The 14,834-nt window shown below is 40.7% G+C and overlaps 1 protein-coding gene across 3 annotated transcripts in view; it reads left to right on the forward strand.

Moving 5' to 3' along the window:
- usp34 (ubiquitin specific peptidase 34) overlaps window positions 1–14,834 on the forward strand; it is a 55,538-nt gene that overhangs the window by 12,030 nt on the left and 28,674 nt on the right. For all 3 annotated transcript variants that reach the window (XM_085409070.1, XM_085409071.1, XM_085409072.1), the window contains exons 3-19: window positions 798–1,359; window positions 1,917–1,967; window positions 5,096–5,245; window positions 5,623–5,690; window positions 7,278–7,470; window positions 7,904–7,965; window positions 8,116–8,197; window positions 8,287–8,379; window positions 8,904–9,029; window positions 9,145–9,274; window positions 9,966–10,096; window positions 10,639–11,366; window positions 11,762–11,976; window positions 12,079–12,197; window positions 12,327–12,454; window positions 13,728–13,817; window positions 13,999–14,094. In XM_085409070.1, the coding sequence (XP_085265196.1) occupies window positions 798–1,359; window positions 1,917–1,967; window positions 5,096–5,245; window positions 5,623–5,690; window positions 7,278–7,470; window positions 7,904–7,965; window positions 8,116–8,197; window positions 8,287–8,379; window positions 8,904–9,029; window positions 9,145–9,274; window positions 9,966–10,096; window positions 10,639–11,366; window positions 11,762–11,976; window positions 12,079–12,197; window positions 12,327–12,454; window positions 13,728–13,817; window positions 13,999–14,094 (3,024 nt within the window). The remainder of the gene's footprint in view (window positions 1–797; window positions 1,360–1,916; window positions 1,968–5,095; window positions 5,246–5,622; window positions 5,691–7,277; window positions 7,471–7,903; window positions 7,966–8,115; window positions 8,198–8,286; window positions 8,380–8,903; window positions 9,030–9,144; window positions 9,275–9,965; window positions 10,097–10,638; window positions 11,367–11,761; window positions 11,977–12,078; window positions 12,198–12,326; window positions 12,455–13,727; window positions 13,818–13,998; window positions 14,095–14,834) is intronic.

A 14,834-nucleotide genomic window follows, 5' to 3' on the forward strand; every position in this document is an offset into this window, starting at 1 on the left:
AATTTATTTTACTGGGATTTTATAGACTTGGTTTCTTTCAACAGTGGCTTTTTTTTCTTGCACCCAACATTTTTTTTTCTTTCCTTTATTTATTTTTATTTTATTGTATTTTTTTTTAATTATTTATGGTTATTTGTTTATGTCACTGGTCAGGCTCCATAGCGTACTTTTTTTTTTTTTTGGTATTTTTTCTACATTCCCACCGCTTTTTTTTTTTTGCTCACTTTTATGAGTCCTCATAATAAAGAGTTTTCTTTTTTGCTACTGATGGTGTCTACTGATGGTGTCTACCAGAGCATTGTTTTGTGTTTCCAGTAGGATAACTGTTTTGTAATTGGGGGTCCTCTGCCCATCTTTGGTTTTAAATGAATTAAGGCATTTATTTGGAAGTGTTTGGTGCTATGAGCTGTTATGAGCACGGTATGCTCTGCTCCTCCTCCCCTTTCATACTTACACTGTGACAGCCAGCGACTGAAGAAAATCTAGCGCATCCATAAATGATTACAAAATTGCCAAAATGACACAGAGATAAATAGAGATTAACAAATACATAAAATATTTTGTTAAATTGTTTTTCTTCTTTACTATCACCCTTCACCTCTCTTATACAATAGCAGAAAAACAGTAGTATTACAAAATAACATGAGGAATGTAACAAAAGGCCTCACACTTCTAAACTTGTTGTTCATTTTTAATATACTACAAGGAATTTCAATCCTCTGAGCACTCTTTAAGCTTCTGATTCCTTTGTGTTTATTGCTTTTTTTGTATGTGTGCTTTTTTTTTTTTGTATCCAGGCAATGTCTCTGCTGCTTCAAGGAGTACAAGCATTTGGAGGTTTTTAACCAGCTAGTCTACGCCCTCATCAACCTGGTCATTGCTCAGATCAGCAGCCTGAGAGAGAGACTCTTCAGCGTTGAGGACCACACTCACAAAAGAGGCGTATCTGGGGCAGAGGGGGCGGGGTCTGAATGGAGTGGAGGTGAGACCGCACCTGTCACCCTCCCCCAGCCACACTCACCTGGTGAAGACGAGCCTGTGAATGTGGAAAGAGACTCGGCTGAAGAGGATGCTGATACGCCAGACCTAAACCAGAACAAGCCCCAGACCCAGGATCAGGGCCAGAACCAGTCTGCTGAATCTCAAGTAGATGTTCTTGGATCTGGGGATGCCAGCATTGAATCCAGGAGTGGGGACGATGTGGCATGTGGCATTGAAAGTAACCAGGACAGTCAAGATCCCTTCAGCTCCTGGAGCACGGAGGAGAGGGAGAAACTGTTGCTATGTGCAGCCAAGATCTTCCAGATCCAGTTCCCCCTCTACACAGCTTACAAACACAACACACATCCCACCATAGAGGTGAGGAGTCTTGGATAACACACCTGACACATCACCACACCCACAGTGGTCAAGGTTTCCTCTTTCTCTACTGTAGACTATGTTTAGTTATTGGCTGACACATTTAGCAAATACCTCCTGGCTTCATCACCACATTAAATGTGGCCGTTCAGTCATACCATATCTATTTATGCAGTTTACATGGTTTTGCTCTTAAGGCTATGTTTTGCCTAGTGTTTTTCTTCTTAGATTATGTGAGATTATATGATGAACACAGATGCATTGTCTTTTCTCTGATGGCAGTGCCAAAACACATTCTTCTCTTTAAGCACCTTAAAAAATGCTTTGATTGTGACAAGTGTGGGCTGTGACTAAGAAACTTGTATTTACTGATCTTCTACATTAGAATACATTGTATTCTAATTTTTGCCTCATAACTTTTGCACTGTCCACTTCCTGCTGTGACAAAACAAATTTCCCACGTGTGGGACTAATAAAGGTTATCTTATCTTATCTTACATTTTAGGTTAAAACTCATTTTGGTCTTACACGTTTTTTTTTTTTTTTTTTAATTTCAGGACATATCGGCTCATGAAAGCAACATCCTCGGCTCCTTCTGTGACATGAATGTAAGAAATACACTTTATCCTTATTGCACTGAACCAAACGTTGTCATAGGTTTTTTTTTTTTTTTTTTTTAAATTGGTTACAAGTTGTTTCCTGTTAATTAACTGGATCCTCCCACAGGGGGGAAATGATCAGACTTACAAGCTGTTCTGACAGCTGTATCCTCAAAATGGTTAAATTGTACTTGGTTTTCTCATGCTGTCTTGTTCTTGTGGCAGTTTTGCCTCTGTCATTTGTTCCACCCTGAAACTCTTTGATTAGAGCTGCATTCACATCTTCTACTTCCAAACCTGACAGCTGTGGTGCATCCAGGGCATTAGAGGGAGGGCGGCAGGGGTGATGGTAGGTGTAGGCCTTGGGTTGGGAATAGCTGTAAGACAGGAACAATAGGGCTGGGTATCGTCACTGATTTCTAGAATCGATTCGATTCCGATTCACAAGGTCCTAAATCGATTCGATCCATGATTCGATTTGAATCGGGGAAATTTTGCCTCAGACAGTCAGAAATATTATAATTCAGATCATGCATCAGTACGTTTCCATATTTTTATATCTATAAAAAGAAAGCTGACACTTGCGAGACTTTATCAAAGGTGTGAGCATCACAGCAGATGCCTTTGTGTCAAAGTAGCTGAAGATAAAACACAGAAAATGTGAAGGTGATTTTCCTGGCCTGGGATTTTATAAAAATATTCTGCAGTAGATCAAAAGCGAAAGAAAACCATTAATCAACATATGAACATTAGCTGATGCTGCTGAAGTGAAGCAGAGCAAAGTTGCAGAGATTTTATTAGAGACACAGCTGAGCGATTTGAAATTTTGCATAATTTTAAAAAGTTTAAATTTGTTCAGAAGCCTATTGAACAGCAGAAATGAGGCTTTGTTTTCGGAAGTAAGTAAAAGGAAAAAAAAAAAAAACATCGCCCGACAGCACTGTAAATAACGGTAGACTTGTGCGTAACAAGCAAGCGAATAATGCAGAAAACAGATTTTTAGACGGGAAACTGTTTTTCAAGTACACAGAGAGAGAGAGAGAGAGAGAGAGAGCTGTGCATGAAGTGTAATTTTTTTTTTTTTTTTTTTTTTTTTTTTTTTTATCAAGGTGGCAGCAAAAGTCAGAGGGAATTCATGACGATGTTTATGTGAAGCGTAGTTTGGATCTTCTTTTGCTGCTGGTTCGGTCAATATTGTTTGGAGAGAGATCAAACTAACAGCTTTAGAATCAGTGCAAAAAGGGCGTAAACACAAAGCGCGGACCCGCCGAAACATCAGAATCAGCAAGCTGTCGGCTTTCAGCCCCGACCGTGTCCGTCGGGTGAGAAAGGCGACATCTCACTGATTCTGATGCGTCGGCGGGTCCGCGCTTTGTGTTTACGTCTTTGTGCAGAGTCCGTGTTCCTGCTAACATTTACGGTTTTAGCTGTTTGGTGGTTGTTGAAATTTTGTGACGTTTCACCTGAGATTCTGGCAAAATAAATTTCGATTCAGGATTTTAATGAATCGATATCACGTTATCCAAGCCAGAATCGATTTTAATCGATAAATCGGTCATCAAAACCCAGCCCTAGGGAACAACATGTATATGCCGTGACAGTGTCACGAGTCTGGTGAAGAGAGTCACGTTTTATTGTCACATCTTTTCTTGTCGATTGTGGTGGACTTTTGTTTCACTCGCGCTTGCATTTTGATTGATGTGGTTGAATTATAGCACTGGGGCATTATTATGATTTTGTTTTTTTGTTTTGTTTTTTTAAACAGAAAAAGAGTAATGAAAGGTGTCCAGTCTAATGTGTGGGACCTGGAAGAAAATTGCTTAAGTGTTATTCTACTTCCTCCAAAAGCAGATTTCAGAGGGTCAGCTCACGTGACTATTCTAAATGTAATTTGGAAAATTGGCAGCAGCAGATCAGATTTCTCATCGCTGCATAGATAACAGTAGGAAGAGATGTATGTATACCAGTAACATCTCAAGATGATATTTATATCCTACTGTGAAGTAAATATCATGACCATCACATGTTGAAAACAGCCGTCTCATCTGTCCCTTAGAGTGCCCAGAATGGTTTGTAGATAAGATGCTGCTAACTGAGTGACCATATAAATACAATTACTCTGATATGTAGATGTTACATAGGTAAGGTTAGGGCTAGGCTTACCTTTGTCTCTGAGAGAATGCCATCTTTGATTGGTTTACAGTCCCCACACACTGAGTTTTAAAGTACAGTTACTGTTAACCATGTAACCCTGGTCCTTACCTTCTTTCCGTTTCCTACCAGATGACTCACAGTGGTCACGTCACTGTTTTGGTAGTCCTTGGGGGGGGGTTACATTTTTGTTTAGCTAAGTGTTGTCCCAGTTTCCTGCTCTCTTTGTGTTTTTTCGTACATGTGCTTACATTATTAAGAGAATTTCTAAGCTTCATAAAATGCATGGTAACAGGGTTTTATTGGTCATGGGTCCTGTTGAAGCTCGTTGTTTTCTGAAATGAGCATTGTAAGGGTTGTAAACATTGTAAATGAGCTCATGTGTTAGCTCTGTACTGTCAACATGAAACTAAAGCTGTTCTGGGAACTTGTGCTGTGAATTCCTGTAGATGATGTTACAGTGCCCCAGAGAGAAGTAATGTGTCCCTGGATTATCTTTGTTCACTTTGCCACTATGATAAAGTTTTTATTAGGCTTGGGGGAGGAGAGGGTTTAAGATGGCCTGAAGAAGACATTTTTATGAAAAACTCCAGAGCTGGAAATCTGGAAACTAATGGCTTTTCTGGTTTTTATTAGCAAAAGTAACTCATACCTATAGGAAATAAGTGTTTACACGCTTTATTTTAATTCACTACTTTCAGTCTCAAGTTCACAGTATGCTGAGTTTGGCACAGCAGTATACTTTTACCACACAGTCGTCTTTAAGTCACAAAGAAACAAAACCAGTGAATATTCTTTAGAATAGAAGATGCTTCTTTAAAGTCATTTTGCCCTGTCTTTATGCATTCAACAGCTTTGTCTTCTGTTGCAACAGCACTTCATCACAGTTGACAGGGCTAGCTCAGATTACACACACAAAAAGGAAAAAAAGGTAAATGAGCTTCTGAGTGGATGACCGTTTGTAAACCTGCTCTACTCTTGTCCAGGATGTGGAGGTACCTTTGCATCTGCTGCGCTACGTCTGCCTGTTCTGTGGGAAACACGGCCTCTCCCTGATGAAGGAGTGCTTCGAGTTTGGCACTCCAGAGAGCCTCCCCTTCCCTATCGCCCACGCCTTCATCACCATAGTTTCTAATGTGAGTGCTATCAATCTAAACCGCTGCTGTTATTTCAAAAACCACAGATTAGCAGAACCAGTTCTCATACGAATTAGTATGTTTAAAAACAACTTGGATAATAGTGGTAACAGCAGTAAATTGTGATCGGTTTAAATTTGATAATTGCTAAATTTAAGATGAAATTGTTAATCTGTTTGAGTTTTTTTTTTTGGAGGCAAGTACTGAAGATATTTTGGCTAACTGCCTTTTTTTTCTTTATAATGTCCCTGTAATAAATATAACGCACAACTTTGAACATGAACTTCTGTTTAAGATGCAAGGCAGATTCTCAGCTGAAATTTATACTTAAAAAAAAAAGTTTAATTATTCGCATATTGTATTTGATCTTCCCACAGATCCGAATATGGTTGCACATTCCTGCCGTCATGCAACACATCATACCGTTCCGGACCTATGTGATACGGTGAGTTTACACACAATTCTTGGCTTTAAACATGTAACAACATAGAGCATCTTCCTCAGCCAGAGATGGGTGATTCTCACCAGTTGCACTTGCTTTCAGGTGCAGGTTAAAAGACCTGTAAGTGCCTCAGGAGCTGCCATGTTGTTGAACACCACACTTTCTGAACCTGAAGACAGTCACTAACACTCTTACTGCAGTATTCTTGTGTACTGTCAGATTTTTAATCTTGTCTGCAAAGCTCTGAATATTAGATTCAGTGTCCAGCTTTGTTTCCCAGCTGAAGAAGTCAAGATTTGCTATTATTTATAAGCCAGACGTTGTTGATTCTGCATTAGAGCTCGCCATTTGTCTCAGTCAGGCAGCGCAGCCTCTTCTCTTCTTGTTAAAGTGCCATACATTTGTTGCTAGGAAGAGCCTTTGTTGCCATAGCAACAGTTGCCAGACTTCCAGTCAGTGTCTCTTCACGTGACCCAAGAGGAGGCAGAGTGTTGGCAGTGCATGTGATGTAGGCAGACTGATGCTCTGCTACCGTATTGCCTCTTTTGTCTGAGTAGCTTGGTAACTAAATAAACTACTGTATTTAAAAAAACAAAACAAAAAAAATACGACTTTACCAAGTTAACTCTTTGGTAACATTTTCTGTACCAAAGAGTGAAAAATTGGAGCCAGCTTTAACAAGTCAATATTTTTCCTAATACTATAGTATACAAATAAAAATCTGCAAATGTAATAATGTTGCATTCAGTGTACTTCAATTAGGATTTTGCTAATTAAACACATGTTAAACTTCCATAGTGAACACAGTATTTGATATTTACTAGATTATCAGTGTGTTAGTATTGTTATTGTGAGTAGGTTGGCATGCTAATGTTTGTAAAGCTGCTTGAATATTTTAAGCTCTGCCTTGCAGACTGTGCTGTATACCTCTATAAAAATGATTGATTAGCACAACCATAAGGAACACATCCAAACAGTAGAGAAGTGGTTTCACATGATAACAATTAAAAGATAAAAAGGTACGTTAACAAAAACCCAAATTAGGACAGTTTTCACATCATGGTAACTTTCCATTCTATTTAAAGATTTCTTTTTATTTAAATGAACACAAAGTACTTCAGTAGCAACTCTCCAAGCTACACCTCTAAAAACCACAAACGCAGCCATCCAGAGTGGAGAGTAAATGAGTCAGCAGCACAGTTGTTTATTGGAAAATTATAGCGTACGCCTACAAAAGTCTGATTCAAAACAGCCAACCTTAAGTGAGAGTTCTTCTTCAAAATGAAACTTGGCTGTTTTAGAGGAGGATTTATGAAACTTTTTTTTTCTAGCTTTGGGATGCTGACAAGTTTGTTTTAATAGTACCCTAAAGGTCCTTTGTTTTTCCTCTCAGAAGTAATGATTGGTGAATTTCAAAGATCTGATGAGAGGGGGCAGTTTGTACAATGTAGGAGGGGGAGTGGTCACAAATACTGTGGGTTTTTAAAATAATACGTAAATAGTGCTGGCAATACTGTACAACCCTTGGGGAGAGTATTAAACATAAAAGTTTTTGTCAGTAGCTTATCTGTCAGTCGGATGCGTCTGCAGGTATCTGTGTAAGCTGTCGGACCAGGAGCTGCGACAGAGCGCAGCACGCAATATGGCAGACCTAATGTGGAGCACGGTGAAGGAACCACTGGACAGCGCACTGTGCTTTGATAAGGAGAGCCTGGATCTTGCCTTCAAATATTTCATGTCACCCACTCTCACGATGAGATTGGCCGGACTTAGCCAAATCACAGTGAGTCGGACTCCAAACGGATTTAACTCATTCTCACACCCTCATGTAGGTCTGGCTGATTCTAGTTTTCTGTGGACCTTTTGTCAAAATGAGACTTTGCACAAAAATATTTAAGCAATTGGAGATGTCTGTAATATTTGGTGGGAAATAGAGGGATGAATTGTGTTGTATCTGTAAATTTCCTCTTTTGGTGAAAGAACACAAGTAAATGCAGTCCAGGTTTAAAAACAAACAAACTGTTTAAGTGCTAAAATTGAGAATACTTTCACTAAGTATACTCCTAATTGAGGGAAATAACATCAAAAACAAACATCTATTATCTATGCTGTCCACTAGATGGTTAAATAAGAGCTATGAGCCAGTGGTGCTGCAGTTATTGACAGGTTGTGCTTCATTCCTTCACTTATTGCGGGGCATGTTTGTGTTTCTTCAGAATCAGCTGCACACCTTCAACGATGTGTGTAACAACGAATCCCTGGTGTCTGACACAGAAACGTAAGTTAGTGTAAAGAAAAAAGATGCCTGTCCATAAATGCAAGCAAACAGGAAGGATGTGGTGCTATTTTAAACCAGTTTGGGCTAAAAATAAATAAATAAAATAAAATGGTTCACACAGCGTATTATGATTCTGCTTTTTTCTTTCAGGTCCATAGCAAAGGAACTAGCCGACTGGCTGATCCACAACAATGTAGTGGAGCACATATTTGGCCCAAATTTGCACATTGAGGTGAGACTTTTGGTTCCAGTAATGAAAAATGAAAAAACTATTCTGGAGAACATTTCCCCCAGTTTTGCACATTTACATTTGTTTTGTAGATCATTAAACAGTGCCAAGTGATCCTGAATTTCTTGGCTGCAGAGGGCCGGCTCAGCACACAGCACATAGACTGCATCTGGGCTGCAGCTCAGGTAAAATGAGAGACTGTACAGCTTTATTCCACTCCATCATGGGGCAGCCTGCAGTCAAACATCAGTCATACCAAGTGATCGGTGCTGGTATTTCTGTATTGGTGGATTTTTCTGTGTCAGAAGCACTGGGAACAAAACTTTTAAAAACTAGGGGTGTATATGCCACTAAATGGTTTATGCATTTAAGAGGGACACTGCACATTAACATACATTGCTGTGAATGTCAGAATTGGCAAAGAAGCCATTTTTCATCTGCAGATGAAGTGGGAACTTGATCTGATTTTTATTTATTCTTTCATTAACTTTAAATGGTTCAAATTCTTCTGTGATTTAATGCAATATTATATTTAGCCTGTGTTATATATAATAACTGTACTGTGATGAAATCATGGAAACACTTCAGGTGAATTAGTATGTTCCCTTCAGTATTTTGCGATGAGTTGATGAGATTGTGGGCGTTTTGTGTATAACAACAATAACAGCTTCTTTGTTGTTGTTTTTTTTCTTTTGCTTTTAAAAATCAGTTAAAACATTGCAGCCGCTACATCCACGACCTTTTCCCATCTCTCATTAAAAACCTCGATCCTGTGCCTCTCCGTCATGTCCTCAACCTGGTATCAGGCCTGCATCCGAGCACTCACACCGAGCAGGTACAAAACATTCTGAAGTTGAAGCACTGGGCACAGTTTCACCAACATTGTTTTTAAGTGGTTGTGACGTCGCTATGATGAATTGCTTCTGTGTTTCCCCACTCTCCCCGGACAGACACTGTACTTGGCCTCTATGCTGATTAAGGCCCTCTGGAATAATGCATTGGCAGCAAAAGCCCAGCTCTCCAAACAAAGCTCCTTCGCCTCCCTGCTTAACACCAACATCCCCATGGGCAACAAGAAAGGTCAGCGTGCATGCATTTCAGTACGAAGCCTGTTATTTAAAAAACAAAACAAAAACCCCCCCACCAAAAAACAGTATAATATTTTTGAGGCTTTTTCTTACCACTTCAGTATCTGAGCTTTAGTTTAAAGACAACATGTTTTATATTAGTTGGCTGTGGGACTGGCTGTTTACCAGAAATGTAGTTTTTAATTTCTGGTTTTATAACTGGACCTGCCTTCTTCACTAACGATAATTTTAGGATAAAATTTCTTCCAAAATACAAAATGTTCCACAACCCAAGAGATTTCCTGCCACTTGATTTAAAGAAAAGCAAGAAACAAGTTTTTAATTTCATTCAATAGTGGCTAAAATGATTATATACTCAGTCGCACCTGTCGGGATAATTGATAATGTGATTCTAGGACAGCTGACATCATTTTTGCCGCGTGTCTGCAGATTTCCATTGGCAATATCTACAGTTAAGTTGCAGATATCTGCAGTGTGATTTCCAGATATTTGCATCTTCATCATTAGTTATCGTTCCTCTATATATGTACAGTTTGGTTATGACTTTAGGATGAGTGGTGTTTTTACACAATAAATTCCTGAATCTTCATTAGACCTGGTCAATTCCACTTTCAGACTGTCGATGCGTTATTGAGCCTCAGGATTATACACGGTCCTCAGTCTGTCGTCTAATGTGGTTTCAGGTTCACCGGCCGCAAGTCCAGACAGCAGTGACAATAGCGACACGCAACACAGTGGAGGCAGCGACATGGAGATGGATGACCAGATGATGACTGGCAGCAAGAGGAATCAGCAAAGACTATCTGACACAGAGGTATAGAGCACATATGGTGACACAATGAACTAGGATCAGGTGGTAGAGCAGGTGTTCTACCAATGTGAAGGTCAGTGGATCGACCCCTGACTTCAGTCTGCATGATGCTGAACCTCAAGTTGCCCCCAGTGCATCTATTAGAGTATGTGTGTGAATGTTAGAAAGTGCTGTAGGAAGGTGGGTACGATTGGCTGAGTGTTGTATGCAAGTACCCGTCCATACAAACAAGAGAATAAAGAGCAGCTGACTTATTTTCCTCTGTAACAGTCATGATTGTTTTGAAGTCTGTCCTATCCTTGTGACCTTCTGCACTATGAAGGTCACTTTGACTTTTCTGGCCACAATAATTTTTACTTTCGGTCAAAACTTCAGTCCAGTTTTTGAAATGATTAAAATGACGTATTCTGAAGGGAGTTGAGGCCCTTAAATCTTATACCATGACCTGTTTCTTTGTCTAATGTCTTTCTGTAATGTCTAATTAAAGCCAGGTTGTTAACATAAAATGCACAACCAGGTGAAAAGAGCTGCTGCTGTTTCCTCAGGAGTCTATGCAGGGCAGCTCAGATGAAACTGCCAACAGCGTGGAGGAAGGCAGCAGCGGACCAGGCAGCAGCAGTGGCCGCAGCGAGGCTTCCAGCAACGAAGCCGCCTCTAGTCGAGCCAGCCAGTCAGCTGGGAGCCCAGGCAGCGAGCTGCACTCTGATGACATGGCAGATAGCGAGGCCTTAAAGGAGGAGGAAGAGGAGGAGGAAGAGGATGAAGAAGAAGACGAAGAGGAGGAGGATGATGACGATGAAGAAGATGAAGATGAGGGTAACCGCTCAGCTGCTGAAGGTGGGCACCAAAAGGAGCCCCGGGAGCAGACTGAGTCAAGGAAAAGGAAAGCCGGGGATGCTCTTGGTGAGGGGGCAGGGCCGAGTGGCCCAGGGGGAGGAGCCAAATCCAAGGTTCTCCCTTTCAACCCAGAAACTTCTGGTATTATGGTAACAGCGGCGACAGCGTCTCTAGAGAGCCGCATGAGAATGCTTGACACTTGTTCAGCATCGTCATCTGCTCGGCCTGATGGGACAGAGACCCAGCAGCAGCCGCCAGATATCAGCCCTTCTCAGATTGTCCAGGGACCTCAGGAGCCTCCCTGTCTCCCGCGACCCGGGGACTTCCTAGGAGAGGCCATGAGCAGTGAACTCTTCAACTGCCGTCGTTTCATTGGCCCTCAGCACCACCACCACCATCACCACCATCATCATCACCACCACCACCATCATGAAGGGTAAGACTGCTACACTTCTGTTTATGAATGGCTAACACAGAGTGTTTGTCTACTGAGCACATAGTTTCAAATTAGGGTAGAAATGGAGGGACATTCATGGTATTCTGCATATAGCAATTTTTGTGTGTTTATATACTGTATATTAATAGGTAAGTATAGGATTTTACCTTCTGAGTACAGCTTATGTCCAGCACATATTGTAGTATTAAAGCTGGTTTTAGATGTAAAACATTTTATTGACTGCGGTGTTTATTTTGCATATTTGTCTTAAATCACAAATTTCATCTGTGCTAGGAAACTCTCTGTAGTTATACATGTTAGTGTTTTTGTTTTTTCTCTTTTAAATGTACCTGTCAGTCTATCCTTGATCTATAAACCCTACTTTCCTCCCTCAGACCCATGGTGGAGGACATGCTGAGTGCTGATGACGTTAGCTGCAGCAGCTCTCAGGTCAGTGCGAAGTCAGAGAAGAACATGGCTGATTTTGACGGGGAGGAATCGGGCTGTGAGGAGGAGCTAGTCCAGATAAACTCCCATGCTGAGCTCAGCTCCCACCTGCAGCAGCACCTTCCCAACTTGGCCTCCATTTACCATGAGCATCTGGTGCAAGGTGGGCCACACTATGGAACTAGGACAGTTTAATTTATAACAATAATAATAATAATAATAATAGTAGTAAATCTGACCATGTGAATGCTCTTTATCCCCTCAGGTCCAGCTGTTCATAAACATCAGTACTCCAGCAGCCACGCTGTGACTGACATCAACTTGGATAATGTTTGTAAGAAGGGCAACACTCTGCTCTGGGACCTGGTACAAGATGAAGATGCGGTACGACTTCCACTTCTCCAATATTTCCTTATAGACAATGCTTTATGTTCACAGAGTTGATAGATGGTGCTTCAGCTAGCTTCAGCAGGATTGTGTAAAATTCATTTTATAATTTGCTTGTGTGTTTAGATTCATCTCTCTGAAGGTCTTATCAATGAAGCTGAGAAACTGCTGTGCTCGCTGGTCTGCTGGTTCACTGACAGACAGATTCGAATGCGCTTTATCGAGGGTTGTCTTGACAACTTGGCCCATCACCGGTAAGAGTGACCTCTTTATTTATGTTTTAAATTGGTGCATAAATGTATAAATACAACACGCTTATGATGTTTAGGACTTATCTCTGATTGAATGTATTGAAAATGAATACCGTATTTCCCGGACTACAAAGCGCACCTGAATATTAGCCGCACAAGCTAAAAATCAGGGGAAAACCCTGTTTTGTACATACATTAGCCGCACCTGACTAAAAGCCGCAGGTGTTTCAATGTTGACTTATCATATGTAAGAGAATATGCACAAAGGGAATTGTCAGGAAAGAGATGGCTGTTTGGAGACACACCCCTTTTATTAATATTTTGAAAAACAAGTTATGGGTACATATTTGCACATGTAGTACATAGCAGTAACCTGCAGCACACCAGAAAAATAGATTCGGACTACCTTTTAGGCTCAGGTGCAGTGACACGGCTTTAACAAGAAGAAAAGTCAGTCATTCACCATCTTTCTCTTCTTCCTGCGCTCTAAAACCACCAAAGTCCTCTTCTCCAATGTCGGATACAAACAGGCTCAGGATGGCTTCGTCATCCACTCTCCGCTTCTCTCCTTCGTTGTCACTTTCAAAACCAAAGAAATCCTCGTTGTCAGTGTCAGAGTCGAACACCCTCAGAAGGGCCGTGGCGGTGTCCTCCTCTCCATCATGCAGCAGTCCAGCCCTTCAAAATCCGTTGGTGATCGTGGATGTTTTCGCACTTTTCCACGCTGTCAGAATCCACCGGTGGAGTTGGGCATAACTTGCTTTACGCAAGTTTATCGCCGCTCGTCATCCACGCCTCCCGCTGAATGCGTAGCGCTACTTTGAAGTTTGTTTTTCGCGCTACTTCGTACGGCACTACGTTGCCTGGCGGACGGACATGTGACTAACATACCACTCTTGAACCTCGATCCTTCCGCCAGGCAACGTAGTGCCGTACAACAGCGGAACAAACAAAACAAATCGTCTTACGATATCACAAAAATCATGGAAAATCCATAGAAAAGCCGCACCTGACTAAAAGCCGCAGGGTTCAAAGCTTGTGCAAAAAGTAGCGGCTTATAGCCCGACAATTACGGTAATTGGTAGGCACCTGTTCTTGCAGTGCACACATAAAAAGGGTTGCATGTTGTAGCTTCCTGTGCATAGATAAACTACTGATTTATCAACACCAGATAATCATTTCTTGAGCATTTAAAATGTTCATCTTATTTATTTTTGTAATTATTCTCGTTTGGGAATCTTGAAAAACTGGACTCTGTCTTCTTCTCTTCTCTCAGGTCAGTTGTGGTTTCCTTGCGTCTACTCCCTAAACTTTTTGGCACTTTCCAGCAATTTGGCTCCAGCTATGACACTCATTGGATCACCATGTAAGTTACACCACTTCTTCAGAGTGCAAAAGTCAAATACCATATGGAGTTTCAGATACAATTACATGACTCATCAAAGCTGAGTCAAAATATTTGAGTCTTTCTGAAAAAAATAGAAATATGAGTATTGAAGTGTTTTGTTTTGTGAGCCTTGCACTGATTTGGTTGTTGGTTCTGTCAGGTGGGCTGAAAAGGAGCTGCACATGATGAAACTGTTTTTCGACAACCTGCAACACTACATCCAAGAAGTCAGAGAACACCGGCACAAATTTGCACTGTGAGTCTGTCTTACACCACTACTACATATCGACACTACTATACAGAATATTGAGTCTCCCTTTATTTCTTGATATTTTGCTTGCAAGAAGCCGGACTCGTAATTCTTTTTAAAGTGTTCCCTGAGCTTCTCCAGTCTTTCTGAAATTCTTTGGTTGCTTTTTCACTCAATCCCGTCTTTGTTCCTGTCCAGAAACAAGTTAAGTCACTTACCACTGACATATAAATAATTCAAGCAAAACAGCAGCACCTGCTGTAATTCAAGGTGTGAAGTCGGCTTTACAGACAACTTCGTATCAAATTGTCTGTTAGAAAAGCACATTATTTGTTCTCATTTCTTCAGTTGAATCTACAAAAAAGGCCCGACATGATAGTATGACAAGAATAAAATATCACTTTTGCACCAACAAGTTGATTCACAAACTGCTATTAGCTGGAAACTTTATATATCTTGGGGAAACTGGAGATTTGGAAGACAAGAGAAAATGGTACTGTCAACAGTGTGATAAAGAACAACAGAAGCAGACCTTTCAATGTGGTTCAAGAAGCCTGGAGAAATTTTCCTCATGACTTAAAGAAATTATGAGTTCAGGCTGTGAAGAATAAAGTTGGTCATACTAAATATTCGCTTTCAACTTGTTAGAAACTGTCCAAACTGTTTTTTCCTTGTATACTGTGTATAACTAACACACACACACACACACACACACACTAATTTAACCACCCCCTTCCGTGAAAAGA

The sequence above is a fragment of the Rhamphochromis longiceps genome, linkage group LG6 (genome assembly GCF_057381845.1).
Source record: "Rhamphochromis longiceps isolate RC_006_pf linkage group LG6, R_longiceps_female_GT1.1, whole genome shotgun sequence".
Lineage (NCBI taxonomy): Eukaryota > Metazoa > Chordata > Actinopteri > Cichliformes > Cichlidae > Rhamphochromis > Rhamphochromis longiceps.